Source organism: Stegostoma tigrinum, chromosome 5 (genome assembly GCF_030684315.1).
Source record: "Stegostoma tigrinum isolate sSteTig4 chromosome 5, sSteTig4.hap1, whole genome shotgun sequence".
NCBI classification, from domain to species: Eukaryota; Metazoa; Chordata; class Chondrichthyes; order Orectolobiformes; family Stegostomatidae; genus Stegostoma; species Stegostoma tigrinum.
Genome location: NC_081358.1, coordinates 84,921,529 through 84,939,539, shown reverse-complemented (window position 1 = coordinate 84,939,539; position 18,011 = coordinate 84,921,529). Strand labels below are relative to the sequence as shown.

General features: G+C 43.1%; 1 protein-coding gene across 5 annotated transcripts in view; it reads right to left on the bottom strand.

Annotated features, from left to right (window-relative positions):
- The window catches only part of LOC125452014 (RNA-binding Raly-like protein), a 797,454-nt gene that overhangs the window by 214,279 nt on the left and 565,164 nt on the right, over positions 1-18,011 (bottom strand). For all 5 annotated transcript variants that reach the window (XM_048529893.2, XM_048529894.2, XM_048529892.2 and 2 more), the window contains one exon: positions 17,294-17,369. In XM_048529893.2, the coding sequence (XP_048385850.2) occupies positions 17,294-17,369 (76 nt within the window). The remainder of the gene's footprint in view (positions 1-17,293; positions 17,370-18,011) is intronic.

Sequence of the window (18,011 nt, the reverse complement as noted above, 5' to 3'; positions counted from 1 at the left end):
TCTTTGTCCTGGTTGGTGTCAAACATCTTGAGTGTTGTTGGGGATGCACTCATTCAGTCAAGTGGAGAGTATTACATCACATTCCTGACTTGTGCCTTGTAGATGGCAGACAGATTTTGAGGAGTCAGGAGGTGAGTTACTCACCTCAGCATTCCTAGCTGCTAACCTGCTCTTGCAGCCACTGCATTTATGTGGTGAGTCCAGTTGATTGTCTGGTCAATGATAGCCCACAGGATGTTGATAGTGGGGGGAGTTCAGTAATGGCAACACCTATGAATGCCAAGGTGCAGTGTTTAGATTGTCTCTTATTGGTGACGGTCACAGCCTGGCATTTGTGTGGCGCAAATGCTACATGCCACTTGTCAGCCCAAGTGCAGGTATTGTCCAGATCTTGTTGTATTTGAACATGGACTGCTTCGGTATTTGAAGAGTAGTGAATGGAGCTGAGCATTGTGCAATCATCGGCGAAGATGCCCAGATCTGACCTTATGATGGAGGGAAGGTCATTGATGAAGCAGCTGAACATGGTTAGGCCAAGGGCACTACCCTGAGGAATTCTGGCAGAGATATCCAGGAGCTGAAATGATTGACTCTAACAACCACGGCCATCTTCCTATGTGTCAGGTGTGACTCCAACCATTGGAGAGTTTGCCCGCCTGATACCCATTTGATTTCAGTTTTGCTAGGGCTCCTTGATGCCACATTCAGTCAAATGCAGCCTTGATGTCAAAGGCTGTCACTCTCACCTCACCTCTAGAGTTCAGCTCTTCAAGGCTACAATGAGGTCAGGAGTTGAGAGGTCCTGGCAGACCCAAACTGGATGTGACTGAGCAGGTTATTGTTTATCAGGTACTGCTTAATAGCACTGCTGATGACACCTTCCATCACTTTCCTGATGATTGAGGGGAGACTGATGGGATGGTAATTTGCCAGGTTGGAATTGTCCTGCTTTTGCGTACAGGACATATTTGCGCAATTTACCACATTGCCGGGCAGATGCTAGTGTTGTAACCATACTGGAACAGCTTGTTTAAGATAGTGGTAAGTTCTGGAGCAAAAGTCTTCAGTACTGATGCCAGCATGTTGTCAGGGCTAGTAGCCTTTGCAGTATTGCGTGTCTCCAACTGTTTCTTGATATCACGTGGAGTGAATCAAATTGGTTGAACACAAGTATCTGTAATACTGGGGATGACTGGATGAGGGCAAGATGGATCATCCACTCAGCACTTCTGGCTGAAGATTGCTTCAGAAGCTTCAGCACTAATATGTTGGGCTCTTCCATCATTGAGGATGGGAATATTTGTGGAGCCTTCTCCTCCAGTAAGTTGTTTAATTGTCCACCACCATTCAGCACTGGATATGGCAGGACTACAGAACTTAGATCTGATCTGCTGGGTTGTGGGATTACTTAGCTCTGTCTATCACTTGCTGCTTATGCTGTTGGGCATGCAAGTAGTCCTGTTTGTTGGCTTCATCAGGTTGACACCTCATCTTCAGGTAATGCCTGGTGCTGCTCCTGGCATGCCCTCCTGCACTCTCCATCAAACCAGGATTGATCCCCTGGCCAGGCCATGACATTAAAGATTTTGCTGGAGTATAATTCTGCTGCTGTTCATGGCCCACAGCACCTCATGGATGCCCAGTCTTCAGCTGGTAAATCTGTGTGAAGTCTGTCTCATTTAGCACTGTGATGGTGCCACACAACGTGATGGAAGTTATTCTCAATGTGAAGGCTGGACTTTGTCTCCACAAAGACCATGCGGTGGTCACTCTTACTGATACTGTAATGGGCAGATGCATCTGCAGCTGGCAGATTATTAAGGATGAGGTCAAGTATGTTTTTCATTCTTGTTGGTTCCCTCACCACCTGCCAAAGACCCGGTCTAGCAGCTATGTCCTTTAAGAACCAACAAGTTTGATCAGTAACACTGTTGCCGAGCTACTCTAGGTGGTCGACATTGAAATCCCCCACCCAGAGAACGTTTTGTGTCCTTGCCTTCCTCAGCGCTTCCTCCAAGTGCTGTTCAACACTGAGGAGTACTGATTCTTCAGCTGAGGGAGGGCGGTATGTGGTAATCAGCAGGTTTCCTTGCCCATGTTTAACTTGAAGCCTTGGGGCTTCATGGTGTTCGGAGTCAGTGTTGAGGACTCCCAAGGCAACTCCCTCCTGACAGTAAACCACTGTGCTGCTGGGTCTGTCCTGCTGGTGGGACAGGACATATCCAGGGTTGGTGATGGTGGTGTCTGGGACATTGTGTGAAAGGTATGACTCCATAGTATGACTTTGTCAGGCTATTGCTTGACTAGTCTGTGAGATGGCCCTCCCAATTTTGGCACTAGCCCCCTGATGTTAGTGAGGACGACTTTGCAGGGTCGACAGGGCTGTCTCTGCCATAGTCTAAATGGAATATCCGGCTTTTAATACCTAAAATGGACGATTCCTACTATTTCTGCAGCTTCCCTGTTTGTGACCTTAATTAATGATTTCTGTTTCCTTATAAGGTTACTAAATTAATCCAACTGTCTGTGACTTTAATAAATGATGCCTGCTTTAATCATGGTGTCAATAAATTGCTTCTACTTTCGTAGTTTTAAAAGATCAATCCTGGTTCCTTAACATATTTTCTGAGTGATTTCTCATCTTCACATTTCTAATAAGAGCCCTTGTTTGATTTCTTGCATTTTTTTTTGGATGATTTCCAGTCTTTGTAAACATGAAATAAATGTTTGCTGCCTTAAACGCAGTTTTAGTGAACGATCTCCTGGCTTTTCTGTGGCCTTAATAAAGTCTCCAAATGTCTTCTTGTGTTAGATCAGGGCTGTCAAGGCTTCTGACTTGCTCCTTTGCTGCATTAATTCTGGCTTCATGATATCCCCGAGTTTGTAATCTTTGTTTAATCTGCCTTTATGGTCCTTGATTTCCCTTGCTATTGCCATATATCACAGTTGTGACTCACTATGGCATTGATGTTTGGCCTGAGCTGCAAGTATTTTCCTTAATTTTTTTTGCTTTCATAGCGTGTTATACATGACATTTTCAAAAGATTTTCATTCTTCCACTAGAGCCTTCAACGTGTATTCACTTTCTGGCTGAACCTCAACTTGGGATTCCTTCCAAGGACTAACATCACATATTTCAGTCTTTATCTGTTGTGCAGTAAGTAATCCCCCTTCGTCAGTGAGTTTCTAACTCACCTGCTGCATCGCATCTCTTACCAGATCTGAAACATTTTTACCACCCGACTGTAGATTCTTCCTTGTTGAATCACATCACAAGGGTTTCTTTTTGTGAGCTGTTCGCTGCTGCTGCCTATCTGCATGTACATGTGACTGAAGGCCAAGCCTGATGTTACTAAAAAATCTTCAGACTTTCGCCGCTGTCACCATGTTTTGTATGAAATTAAACTCAATGTGTACTTCGCTATGCAGTAGGTTTGCTGCCATCACCTATGTTAACGATAAGGATCTCAATTAGTAGGAACACTACCGCCTGCCCCTCTCTTTCAAGAAATATCCATCCTGAATTGGAACCATACCCATGACCATAGGGTCAAAATTCTGGAAGTCCTTTCCAAACAATAAATGTGGGTCTCCCGACATTGGATACTGCAATGTTCAAAGTGGCAGCTCATCTCCACCTTCTCCAGTGTCATTAGGGATGGACAAAAAATGCTGATCTTGTCAGCAATTCCCACCTTCCATGAAAAAAAAGAGGAAAACCACTTATTCATTTCATTAAAAGAGGCTCCTTCATTGAACAAGAAACAGCTTATGACGTGTTAGCAACTAGTTATAGGTTATATTGATAGACAATGTCAGAGAACAAATATTAGGTCTTACTCTTCCAAGATTCTATGCTATCTGAGCTCAATGCATTTGATATTATCGCATGGTTGTGCTTAAAGCAATTCTCAATGTTAACTCTTTAAGACTCTCATACCCTTTATACAACATTGTCTGCCAGCATTCACAAGATGTGACAGAAGTGCAGACCTTTGATCTGATCAATTGTTTTTGTGATCAATTAGATCCAGCCATAACAAACTGTTTTAGTATTTAACAGGCACGTAGCTCTGTATTGCAATTTCACCAGTTTAACACATCACCTGATGCTAAAACAGGCAGGGTTTTCTATAGTCTTCTAGTCTTCAATCAAACACGGCTTGGTTTGTTGGTAATAATGCAGAAAGGAAAATGCCATTTCATGAGGTTACACTTTCTGCGGGAATACCCAGTTTGGAGAGTGATGATACCCATTTTCAGGTCTACAGTCAGTGCTGGATGATCAACTTGTACCTGAAAGGAGAAGGGCTAAACACTGGGGAAGAGTTCAGGTTGGGGTACATTGTGGCTGATGGATAGTTCTGTGTATCTTGCAATATTCACACTAACAGAATATTTTATCCTGAAGGAGAGAGAAAAAAAACAATAACTGGAGTAGGTAGTTATAACAGTTGCTTGAGATTTCTGATCAGAACAGTCCTGAAAGCTCTCCCTCACCACTTCTACCAATTTCTGGAGATGTCCTTCAACAGGAATTAAGCTTTCTATGTATACACTTGAGACCAAATGCTTGTTAATAAGTACACCTAAAGAGAATTTTCCTGTGGGATCAATGCCTGCTCAAATTGGATGCAAGTCAACACTTGCTAAATTGGTCTGTTGTGTGCTTGCGTTATGTCCAAAATGGGCACCATCCACAAAAATACCTACCCCAAAGAAACTATGTGAAATGAAATTACGATAAGGAGAGCTAAACAGCGACAAATAATGCTTAATAAAAAGCAAAACAACTGCGGATGCTGTAAATCAGGAACAAGAACAGAAGTTGCTGGAAAAGCTCAGCAGTTCTGACAGCAACTGTGAAGAAAAAATTCAGAGTTAATGTTTCAGGTCTGGTGACCCTTTCTCAGAACTCAGAACTCTGTTCTGAGGAAGGGTCACCACACCCGAAACATTAACTCTGATCTTTTTTTCTTCACAGATGCTGCCAGACCTGCTGAGCTTTTCCAGGATTTATGTTTAAAAACTCTTACCTTTTGTAATTGAAGCAAAAACATTCCAAGTTTGCATTCACATTATTATTCAGAATTCTTAATTAAACACATTTCAACATTAGTGCACTTCTTGAGAATTGAACAGAAACAAAGAAGTGCAAACACATGAGACAGCTGTTTGGTTGACATGGCACAGTAATTGGAAATGGGCAAGACAGGGAAATAATGGCAGGTACAAGAGGAAATATTATACATCCATTTGAAAAATGGAATACATAATACAGCCAACTAAACACGTATTTCCTTGTTTTATTGTATCATGATTCCTTTTGCAAAGATATAATTCAGAGAAATACCTTTATTATAACAAGAATAATGCTGAACAGTTTACTTCCCATTTTTAGAGTCACTTTAATTAGCTGGTATTAATTATTCAACACTGTGAAGCCATTAGAATTATATCAATAAACTAAATGATGTGGCGAGCATAATTCTTGCCCTCTGTGCATAAATATTCAAACAAGGTCTTTCCCACAGGATTCAGAACTTGGCCTCATGAGAAAGCAATGTGAGAATGTAAGAGTCAAAACTAGGATAACACCAGGCTTCAACATGATTACCAAATATCTCCAACATTAATGCTAGGTTAAAAAAAAATTTAGTGCCATAAATATTTAGTGCAACCCATCTATACATTAATGTAACTGTGGCTCTTGAGACACACTACATTAAAAAATATCTTTTCTATCTATCGAGTAAGGTAAAGAATTATAGGTCACGGCAGGTTATTGAATGACTGGCCTTCCACAATAGTTAAATGCACGTTTGGACAAGTGAAATAAATCACTTGTGTACCAAGCAAAGCGTTCAAATACTAATAGAACTGTTGGAACTTATACATGGTCAGCTATGAAGTGGAAAGAATTCAGTTACGCTTGTAATTTCTCAAGAGTAATGTAGACTCGACAAAGTCAGGAGCATTTTGTATGATTGGTTGCCATGTGCTTGATTGATGTTCTTTTTGCAGGGTGAATGGAGTGGCTTAAATGTTGTTCTAGGCAGGAGATAGACACAAGACGATGGTGTTAGGTAGCAAGAGTGCTTGCAAAATGGATGTTTTAGGAGCAGGTAATGTTAGTAAGTTGTTAGCACATAGTTCTCACTGTAGGCTCAAATTGAAGAACTCCTGCTACAGCTATATCCTTTCATTCATCAGCTTAATCCATGTGTTGGATAATCCTCTGTAACTGGCATCAATGGTAATGTTTCCCATTGAATGCAAAGTATTGCAGGAAGCAGCTCAGCATCTTAACTCTGTTTAACACTCTCATCTCAGGTTGCACCGTAGGGAACCTTTAATCCTTAAATTGGTTGAGGCAACGGAATAGTTATCTGAGATAATGGGAACTGCAGATGCTGGAGATTCCAAGATAATAAAATGTGAGGCTGGATGAACACAGCAGGCCAAGCAGCATCTCAGGAGCACAAAAGCTGACGTTTCGGGCCTAGACCCTTCATCAGAGAGGGGGATGGGGGGAGGGAACTGGAATAAATAGGGAGAGAGGGGGAGGCGGACCGAAGATGGAGAGGGTGTAGGTGGGGAGGTAGGGAGGGGATAGGTCAGTCCAGGGAAGACGGACAGGTCAAGGAGGTGGGATGAGGTTAGTAGGTAGATGGGGGTGCGGCTTGGGGTGGGAGGAAGGGATGGGTGAGAGGAAGAACCGGTTAGGGAGGCAGAGACAGGTTGGACTGGTTTTGGGATGCAGTGGGTGGGGGGGAAGAGCTGGGCTGGTTGTGTGGTGCAGTGGGGGGAGGGGATGAACTGGGCTGGTTTAGGGATGCAGTGGGGGAAGGGGAGATTTTGAAACTGGTGAAGTCCACATTGATACCATATGGCTGCAGCGTTCCCAGGCGGAATATGAGTTGCTGTTCCTGCAACCTTCGGGTGGCATCATTGTGGCAGTGCAGGAGGCCCATGACGGACATGTCATCAAGAGAATGGGAGGGGGAGTGGAAATGGTTTGCGACTGGGAGGTGCAGTTGTTTGTTGCGAACTGAGCGGAGGTGTTCTGCAAAGCGGTCCCCAAGCCTCCGCTTGGTTTCCCCAATGTAGAGAAAGCCGCACCGGGTACAGTGGATGCAGTATACCACATTGGCAGATGTGCAGGTGAACCTCTGCTTAATGTGGAATGTCGTCTTGGGGCCTGGGATGGGGGTGAGGGAGGAGGTGTGGGGACAAGTGTAGCATTTCCTGCGGTTGCAGGGGAAGGTGCCGGGTATGGTGGGGTTGGAGGGCAGTGTGGAGCGAACAAGGGAGTCACGGAGAGAGTGGTCTCTCCGGAAAGCAGACAGGGGAGGGGATGGAAAAATGTCTTGGGTGGTGGGGTCGGATTGTAAATGGCGGAAGTGTCGGAGGATAATGCGTTGTATCCGGAGGTTGGTAGGGTGGTGTGTGAGAACGAGGGGGATCCTCTTGGGGCGGTTGTGGCGGGGGCGGGGTGTGAGGGATGTGTCGCGGGAGATGCGGGAGACGCGGTCAAGGGCGTTCTCAATCACCGTGGGGGGAAAGTTGCGGTCCTTAAAGAACTTGGACATCTGGGATGTGCGGGAGTGGAATGTCTTATCGTGGGAGCAGATGCGGCGGAGGCGGAGGAATTGGGAATAGGGGATGGAATTTTTGCAGGAGGGTGGGTGGGAGGAGGTGTATTCTAGGTAGCTGTGGGAGTCGGTGGGCTTGAAATGGACATCAGTTACAAGCTGGTTGCCTGAGATGGAAACTGAGAGGTCCAGGAAGGTGAGGGATGTGCTGGAGACGGCCCAGGTGAACTGAAGGTTGGGGTGGAAGGTGTTGGTGAAGTGGATGAACTGTTCGAGCTCCTCTGGGGAGCAAGAGGCGGCGCCGATACAGTCATCAATGTACCGGAGGAAGAGGTGGGGTTTGGGGCCTGTGTAGGTGCGGAAGATGGACTGTTCCACGTAACCTACAAAGAGGCAGGCATAGCTGGGGCCCATGCGGGTGCCCATGGCCACCCCCTTAGTCTGTAGGAAGTGGGAGGAGTCAAAAGAGAAGTTGTTGAGTGTGAGGACGAGTTCCGCTAGGCGGATGAGAGTGTCGGTGGAGGGGGCCTGGTCGGGCCTGCGGGACAGGAAGAAGCGGAGGGCCTTGAGGCCATCTCCATGCGGAATGCAGGTGTACAGGGACTGGACGTCCATGGTGAATATGAGGTGTTGGGGGCCAGGGAATTGGAAGTCCTGGAGGAGGTGGAGGGCGTGGGTGGTGTCACGGACATAGGTGGGGAGTTCCTGGACCAAAGGGGAGAAAATGGAGTCCTGGACCAAAGGGGAGAAAATGGAGTTATCTGTGGACATCTGCCCAATGACTGTTCTGATTAAGGCATTCCTGTTGTTGTGTCTGATATCACTGTACCTATTACTGACTTAGCTGAAAGCCAGATGTCTAATTTTTGCTGATAATATAAAGTTAAATAGACATTGTTAGCAGCACAAATGGAAGCATAAATTTACAAAGACATATTAATAGATAAAGTCAAACAGTCACAAATGGATTTCAATTCATAGATCATAGAATCCCTACAGTGTGGAAACAGGCCCTTCGGCCTAACAAATCCACACCGACCCATACGGCATTCCACCCAAACCCCTTCCCCCATAATCCACCTACACATGCCTGAACACCACGGGCAATTTAACAAGGCCAATCCACCCAGCCTGCACATCTTTGGACAGGGGAGGAAACCACAGCACCCAGAGGAAATCCACGCACACATGGAGAGAATGTGCAAACTCCTCACAGACAGTTGTTCGAGGGTGGAATCAAACGCTGGTGCCTGGCGCTGTGAAGCAGCAGTGCTAACTATTGAGCCACCATGCTGCCTATTGATTAGATAAAAGCAGGTTCATCCACTTTGGAAAAGAAAAATACAGGACAGAATATTTTCTAAATCATATGAAGATGTTCAAGGAGATTTGAGGATCCATATATGCATATATCCATATCTGTATAAAAAACCATGAATAGGTGCAGGGAATAATTAAAAGGTCTAATAGAATACTGAACTATATATCCAGAGGACTGCACTTGTGGAAGTTATACATGTGCTCTTAGATAGACCCACATTTGGAGTACTGATAGCTTCTGAAGGTATCCAGAATACGAACATTTGACCTGACAGGCAGATTAGCATAGATTTGTTGGGATAGTACCTGGACTCCAAGAATTACATTTACGAGGAAAGACTAAACAATCTAGATCTTTATTCCAAGGATGTAGAAATATAAGGGAAAATGTGATGCAAGTTTTATGATTTTAATGAAAACAGAAAGTGTTGCTAAAGAGAAACTTGGGCAGTCAGATAAGAAATGTAATCTAAAAATGAAAGCCTGATTTTTTAGAAGTGAAAGTAGGAAATATTTCTATATGGAATAGGCTGTAGACACAGGTAACTTACCTTTACAAGTATGTTTAAAATAGAGATTGATAGAATTCTGATGACCAAGGCATACAGGGTTATGGTTTGAAAATAAAAATTTCCCTGTTCCGAGCAAGGATCACAAGAGCCGAAACGTTAACTCCGATTTTTTTTTCACAAATGCTGCCACACCTGCTGAGCTTCTCCAGCAACTTCTGGTTTTGTTCTATGTTTTGTTTTTATTTCATTCACGGGTAGGGATGTTACTGTCTAGGCTAGTATTCATTGCTCATCCCTAACCTCAATGCTGAAGGATAGGAATTTGGAACTAGGAACAGGTACAGGCCATTCAGCCCATCAAGCCTGCACTGCCACAATCATGGCTGAGCAAACATTTCCATGCTTTTATCCGTCCCATCCACATATTCCTGTATGACCTTGGTAATCAGAAATCTATTAATCTCTATCTTAAATATACTCAAAGACTGATCTCCCACAGCCCTCTGTGTTAGAGAATTCCAAAGATTCACAACCATCATTTAGGGGCGGCACGGTGGCTCAGTGGTTAGCACTGCAGCTTCACAGCACCAGGGACCCGGGTTCGATGTCCACCTTGAGCAACTGTCTGTGTGGAGTTTGCTCATTCTCCCTGTGTCTGCGTGGGTTTCCTCCGGGTGGTCTGGTTTCCTCCCACAGTCCAAAGATGTGCAGGCTAGGTGGATTGGCCATTCTAAATTGCCCGTAGTGGTCAGGGGTGTGTGGGTTACAGGGGGTTGGGTCTGGGTGGGATGCTTCAAGGGGCGGTGTGGACTTGTTGGGCCGAAGTGCCTGTTTCCACACTGAAGGGAATCTAATCTAACCTGAGTCAATTAGTTTTTCTCACCCTTCGACCGAAGTGGCATTTCCCTAATTTTTAAATTACATCCCATGATTTTGGATTCCCCAGTCAGGGGAAACATATTCCCGCATTTATCCTCTAATAATATTCTCAGGTTCCAGTGAGATCACCCCCCATTTTTCAAACTCCAGTGAGTTCCAGTACAGTGTTGACAGTAAGGAGCAGTGATATATTTGCAAGCCAGCATGAAGTGTGAATTGGAGGGGAACTTACAGATGATAGTTTCACAGGTTTGTAAGTTGCTGTCAGAGGAGCTTGGGGAATTACAGCGTTGCATCTTGTAAACAGTACACACAGTGTTGATGTTAAAGGGAATGAATATAGAGGGTGTTGAATGGGGTGCCATAATGTGGCCTGCTTCAATCTAGATGGTATGTTCAATGGTACCATCTAAATGGTTCTAAAGATATCATCTGTAGTGTTGTTGCAGCAGCACTCCCCCAGTAAGTGCAGAGTATTCTGTTAACACTGCTGACTTATGGCTTTTAGATGATGGACAAACTCTGGGGAGACAGGAGGCAAGTTATTTTCCACAGAATTCCTAGTCTCTAGCATGCTCAAAAAATACTTGACCAAATAAATACAGACTTCAGTTCTGTGTTCACAAAGGAGGCCACAAATAACATGTTATAAATGCTGGGGACCGTGGGGTCTAGAGAGAGGGATGTGCTGAAGGCAATTCATATTACTCAGGAATTAGTGTTGGGAAATTGCTGGGAATGAAAGCCGATAAATCCCCAAACTCTGATAATCTACATCCCTGAGTGCTTAAGGAAATGGCTTGAGAAATAGTTCTGGTAGTCATGTTCCAAGATTCGAACTACGCTGGAACAGATTCTACATTGGAGGGTAGCTAATATAATCCCTCTATTTAAAGAAATAAAGCAAGGATTTGTATATCAGTCAGTCTGACATCAGTAATTGAGGAAAATTACAGAAGAATTAATAGTTGAGCATTCGAAAAACAGTGGCAGGATTTGACAGAGTCAACATGGATTGATGAAAGGTAACTAATGCTTGACAGGTAGACTGGAATGCTTTGAGGATGTAAGTCACCGAAATGGTGAGATTGAGCCAGTGGATGTGGTTTATTTGGACTTTCAGAAGACATGCTATGATGTTGCACATAAGAAATTAGTTTGTAAAGTTAAAGGATTGGAGGGAGTGTACTGAGATGGACAAAAAACAGATTGGGAGACTGGAAACAAACATTTGAAATCTTTAGGTCTTTTTCTGAATAGCAGGCAATACCTATTGGCATACTACAGCAATCAGTTTTGGGCCCCAGCTATTCACAACATTTATTAATGACTTTGACGAGGGAGCTAAATTTAATATCTCTAAACTTTCAGATAACACAAAGCTGGGTGGGAGGGTGAGCTGAGATGAGAATACAGAGATGCTTCAGTGTGATTGGCACTAACTCAGTGAACAGGCAAATGTATGGCAGATTCAGGTTGATGTTGGTAGGTGTGAGGTTATTGCCTTGTTAGCAAAACAGGAAGGTAAGCTACATGAATGGCTGTAAATTTGGAGAAGAGAAAGTACAATGAGATCTAGGTGTCACTGCATAGCAGTCACAAAAGTTAAGCATGCAGGTGAGCAGGCAGTAAAGAAGGCAAATGGTAAGTGAGAGAACTTGAGTAAAGGATCAGTGGTGTCTTTGCTACAATTATACAAGGCTGTGGTGAGTCTATGCATGTAATACTAAGTACATTTTGATCTCCTTATTTGAGGAAGGATGTGCTGGTGATAGAGGGAAAGTTGCAGAGCTTCACCAATTCCTGGGATGGCAAGACTAAGGTATGAGGAAAGGTTGAATTAATTAGGATTATGAAGTTAGGAGAATGAGGAAACCTTACACAAACCAATAAAGTTTTAACAGAAATAATCAGGGTAGATGCAGAAAGATTGTTCCTGGTGGCAGGGGGTCCAGAACCAAGGGTCGCCATCTAAGGATGAAAGGTAAATTATTTAAGATTGAGAAGAGGAAAAATTTCTTCATGCAAAGCGTGGTAAGCCTCTGGAATTCACTACTACAGAAAGCAGTCAAGGTCAAAACATTCTACAATTTCAAAAAGGACTTGGATATAACACTTGGGGCAAAAGGGATCAAAAGATACGGGGGTGGAAGCAGAAACTGTACTGACTTGAACAATCAGCCAACATCCTAATGAATGGTGGAACAGTCTTGAAAAGCTGAACTCCTGCTCCTATTTTCTACATTTCATTTTCTTGTAGTTGCAGTAATTGTTTAGCCAATCCAGTTCAGTGTCTGGTCAATGGTAACCCACAAGATATTGATCTGTTCAGTTATGGTAATGCCATTGAATGTCAAGGGGGCAATGGCTAGATTCTCTCCGGTTTGAGATAGCCATTGGCACTTTTGGGGCTGTCCAGGTCTTGTTGCATATGGATACAGGGTGCCTCAGTATCTGAGGTGTGGCGAATAGTGCTGAACATCATGTAACCATCAGAGAATACTCCCCTATTTGACCTTATGATCAAAGGAATATGATCGATAAAGCAACTGAAGATGGTTACACCTAAGACGTGATCCTGAGGAACTCCTGCAGTAATGAGCCCAGTACCAGTCATACCCAGATCTTACTGCTTTTACATTTCACATCCCTGTCATCTCAATGCTTAATCCAAGTGGTGTCCAACATGAAAAAAAACATTAACTCATTGGCCAAAGAGAGTGGAAGCAGCAGCTAAGTCAGAGGAGGTTTATTTGCCAATGTTTGTTCCTGATACACAAGACTTTCCATCCTGACTCTGTCTGATAGTGATTACTTCTAGTGGAATAGTGATGCTTATGTACTGGACATGGTCTGTAAAGTCTGAATCCATGTATGACAATGTCATGCTTTTGCTTGATTAGATGTCACAAGGCTCCAGATGGAGGAGGGCTTTGCAGCGCACAGTGTTGTGTTTGTTTCTGGTAGCTAGGCCAATGCTGGTGATCTGTTTGGTTTCATTCCTTTCCTCAAGATTTAAGAGTCAACTACATAGCCATGGATTTGGGCCCACATGTTGGTCAGAGCAGGTACTTTATAGCCGATTTCATTTAAGAACAGATGGGTTTTTATGATCATTGGCAATTCTACATGGTTGTTATTCAGGTCATCTTTAATTTCAGACGTTATTGAATTCAAGTTTCACTATCTGTCATGGTGGGATTCGAACCCATGCCCCTGGGGCACAAGATTACTAGTCCAGTGACTTTGCCAGTACACCACCACCACTTCTCCCCATCGAATGCTATGGAAAAAGTTAAAGGCACTCTATAACCAACTTCTGTTCTTACATTTTGCAGAATAAACCTGAATTGACAAAAATAATGTTAATCACTACAAAAATTTACACTTACTAGCGATACAGAACATATCTGAACCATTACCTTCACGGCAAATGTAAAGTGCAGAATGACATTTGAAGAAAGTACTTTCAAATTAAACTATCCATCTTAATGAATATTATTGACATTGGGTTTCTGACTTTTCCTCTGTTTGCCAGGTCATGAATATCATGACATTGAAGCTGCATCTAACGTTTCTATCCTCCTGAGGGATTCATACTGGCCTGAAGGCCTGGATTCAAGTTCCACCTGCTCCAGACATGTGTTATAACATGATTATAAATACATATGACAACTTGCCAGGGATGGGTGGGCGAGAAGACATGTCAGGTCCTTCTGACATTTTTACTGATTTTTTTTTATTCGATCCACATATAATTTTCTTATTTATATAATTTGTCTGTCAAATTTCATGTGTCCATTGATTGCTAGGACCAATTTGGTGATGTAGTGGTCCTGAGATCTTTCTGAGCTGTAAATTTGTATGGGTCTACTCAGCAACAGGGGAATGAGGAATGGATTCTTGCCGAGATTTTAGGAAGAGCTGGGATGAGGCTTGAAAATACAATGGTCAGTCATGAACATCCGACTTGACTTATTATTGGATCTTTCAACCGCTCTACTGATGTTAAATTATGAAACTACTCATCCAACATTAATACTGCATGAGTAGAAATTTCCTCAAATTAAATATTTGAGGAAAACTGAGGCTATCCTTTTGGTATCAGAGATAATGGGAACTGCAGATGCTGGAGAATCCAAGATAACAAAGTGTGGAGCTGGATGAACACAGCAGGCCAAGCAGCATCTCAGGAGCACAAAAGCTGATATTTCGGGCCTAGACCCTTCATCAGAGAGGGGAATTGGGAGAGGGTTCTGGAATAAATAGGGAGAGAGGGGGAGGCGGACCGAAGATGGAGCGAAAAGAAGATAGGTGGAGAGGAGAGTATAGGTGGGGAGGTAGGGAGGGGATAGGTCAGCCCAGGGAAGACGGACAGGTCTAGGAGGTGGGATGAGGTTAGTAGGTAGGAAATGGAGGTGCGACTTGAGATGGGAGGAAGGGATAGGTGAGAGGATGAACAGCTTAGGGAGTTAAAATGGTTCGCGACTGGGAGGTGCAGTTGTTTATTGCGAACCGAGCGGAGGTGTTCTGCAAAGCAGTCCCCAAGCCTCTGCTTGGTTTCCCCAATGTAGAGGAAGCCACACCGGGTACAATGGATACAGTATACCACATTTTAACTCCCCCTCCCATTCTTCAGATGACATGTCCATCATGGGCCTCCTGCAGTGCCACAAGGATGCCACCCGAAGGTTGCAGGAACAGCAACTCATATTCCGCTTGGGAACCCTGTAGCCCAATGGTATCAATGTGGACTTCATCAGCTTCAAAATCTCCCCTTCCCCCACCGCATCACACAACCAGCCCAGCTCATCCCCTCCCCCCACTGCATCCCAAAACCAGCTCAGCCTGTCTCTGCCTCCCTAACCTGTTCTTCCTCTCACCCATCCCTTCCTCCCATCTCAAGTCGCACCTCCATTTCTTACCTACTAACCTCATCCCACCTCCTTGACCTGTCCGTCTTCCCTGGACTGACCTATCCTCTCCCTACCTCCCCACCTATACTGTCCTCTCCACCTATCTTCTTTTCTCTCCATTTCGGTCCGCCTCCCCCTCTCTCCCTATTTATTCCAGAATCCTCACTCCATCCCCCTCTCTGATGAAGGGTCTAGGCCCAAAACGTCAGCTTTTGTGCTCCTGAGATGCTGCTTGGCCTGCTGTGTTCATCCAGCTCCACACTTTGTTATCTCTGCTATCCTTTTGGTGCCTGTTCTGAATAAGCTTTATTAGATGCTGACACCACTCCTCTCCTTGGCAACAGCGTGCGATTAAGCCAGTCTGTTTGGAACAGTGGATTCATATTTGACCCAGAGTTGAGCTTCAGACCTTAAATACACAGGAACCATTAGACTGAAATCTTTCTACTTCTGTAACATGGCCTAATGTTTCCATTCTTGTAAAATTGTCCAACTTTGCCTTCATCTTCATCTGTTGATGTCAGCTGCTGGTCTAGCAACATTTTCAATTTATCATTCTCATGTTTAAATCCCTTCACGGGCTTCCTCCTCACTATTTTTGTCAACTCTCCCATTCCCCACACGTTCCAGAAATCTGCATTTCTCTAATTCTAGCTATTTGATCATTCCCTATTTGAATTGCTCCAGCTTTACTATCCTTTTCCTCAGCAACCTGGACCTGAAAACTCTGAAGCACAGTTGCTATAACCCTCTGCCTCAGTATCTTAACTGCCCAGTTTAAGCCACTCCTTAAAATTCATCTTTTTGACAAAGCTTTTGACTATCTGACTTAACATGTGGCTCAATGTCATATACTCATGTGCAGCACCTCAGTATATCCAATTAAAGGGGCTTTATTCAAATAGATTGTTGTTGCTGTAATATAATTGATGTGGAACGAATTGATAAAGCTTTTCATGAAGCAAATTGCATTCTTTACCAAATTTCAAAACCAAAAGAGATAGATAGTAATATGTTGGATCATAGAAGAAATACAGAAAAGTTTGTGTAATTCTCTGATCTCACGGGAAAGGTCATTTCACAATTCATGTCAACTCACATTTTTGTCAACAGACAAAAATGGTGTTGTTAAGTAAATTAAAATAAGTTAAATCATGTCAACAGATCTACCAAGAAACATTTACATTGAGCATTTATATAAATTTTGAAAGATCTTTTTCATGTTTTTGAATGAAACAATTCAGATGAACTGTAGCATCTATATACTTTTGTATTCTGCAAAAAACATCTGCCTCATGAAAATTTTGCAAACGTGAGATTATTTTAAGATTGTTACTTTTGGGGACTGCTTCTTTTGTATAAAATGAAGCACGTAACGTAACCCTTTCTAAAGACTAACAGCAGGCCTCAGTGACCTGACTGTTAAAGATTCAGAGAAGACCTGACTGTTTAGCTAGAAAGAGACTGCAAGGTTTTCTCACCCAGAGACAATTATGTTGACAATGCAGAGACTGATAGTCACCAAAGTCCCAACAGGTTGAGGAAAATGTCAGGTTGTAAATAGTTACGTTTCACAATATCTGTTCACGTTCACTATAAAAGAGAGCTAGCTTTTCAAGGCCAGCCAATCAGCATTTCTACATGAATACAATGTTCCGGCTCCTCAATTAGCATTCCGGAGACCCACATGCCACCTTCTGAGGGCATAGGTTCAAATCTTACCTTTGGCACCTGGTGGAATTTAAATTCAATTAATTAATTTAGTTAGTTGATAAAACAAAATCTGGAATTGCAAGCTAGTTTCAATAATGATGTCCACTGAATGATTATCATGCAATTGTGAACCAGTCCCATGTGGTTCCCTAGTTTTCTTTGGGGAAGGAAAACTACCATCCTATCCTGGTCAGCTTACATGTGAATTCAGAAAAACAGCAATGTGGTTGATTCTGAGAGGACAGTTCAAGATGGACAATTGATAACCACGCTTGCCAACACACTCATATTCCATTGAAATTTATTCTTTTTAAAGCTAACAGTCTGCACAGGGATTGTAACAATGATGGTCACTTACCCGTAAAGGGCACACAGAGGCCTCTTGGTTCCAGATTTGGGCCTGTAAGGCTTGGGTTCACCAGCCATATTGATATCTGAAAGAAAGGACACTGATCAAATTAATGCCCACATGCTATACTCAATATACATGTGAAATCTTGCTTGTACTGTGTCATGATTCCAGTTTATGTAATGTTGGACATGGCAGACCACACTGTGACTCTGGCTTGAAAGACCATAAGTTTTATTTTTCTATTTAATTACCATTGAGGTCAGTCACTGAACATATCCACAAGAGGCTGTCAATGCACTTCTCAGATAAGAACATAAAAATTGTTTACGTAAAAGAAAATAAATGAAATTCATTACACCAGACAAGAGTTACTAGAATGAACTTATTGCAAACATCAGAAATAAAGATGCCTTCCTTTTTTCACCGTAATATCCTTATAGACACTCAAATCCTAATGCAGAGCCATCTCTCCATATACTAAAGCTTCTCACTTGACTGGCATAGCTCTAAACACACTCCAATTGGCACAATTGTCTGTGCATCCACTAGATACTTTCGTCTTCATGTAATGTTGCTTCCCAAAACTCTTAAAATAAACTGCTAACTCAGCTTACTGTTACTTAATGTAGGTTGCCTAAATCCATGACTTCATTAGTACTGAGAGTTCCACAGAAGAGTTATACTGAACTCAAAATACTAACTCAGTTTCTCCCTTTGCCAGTGT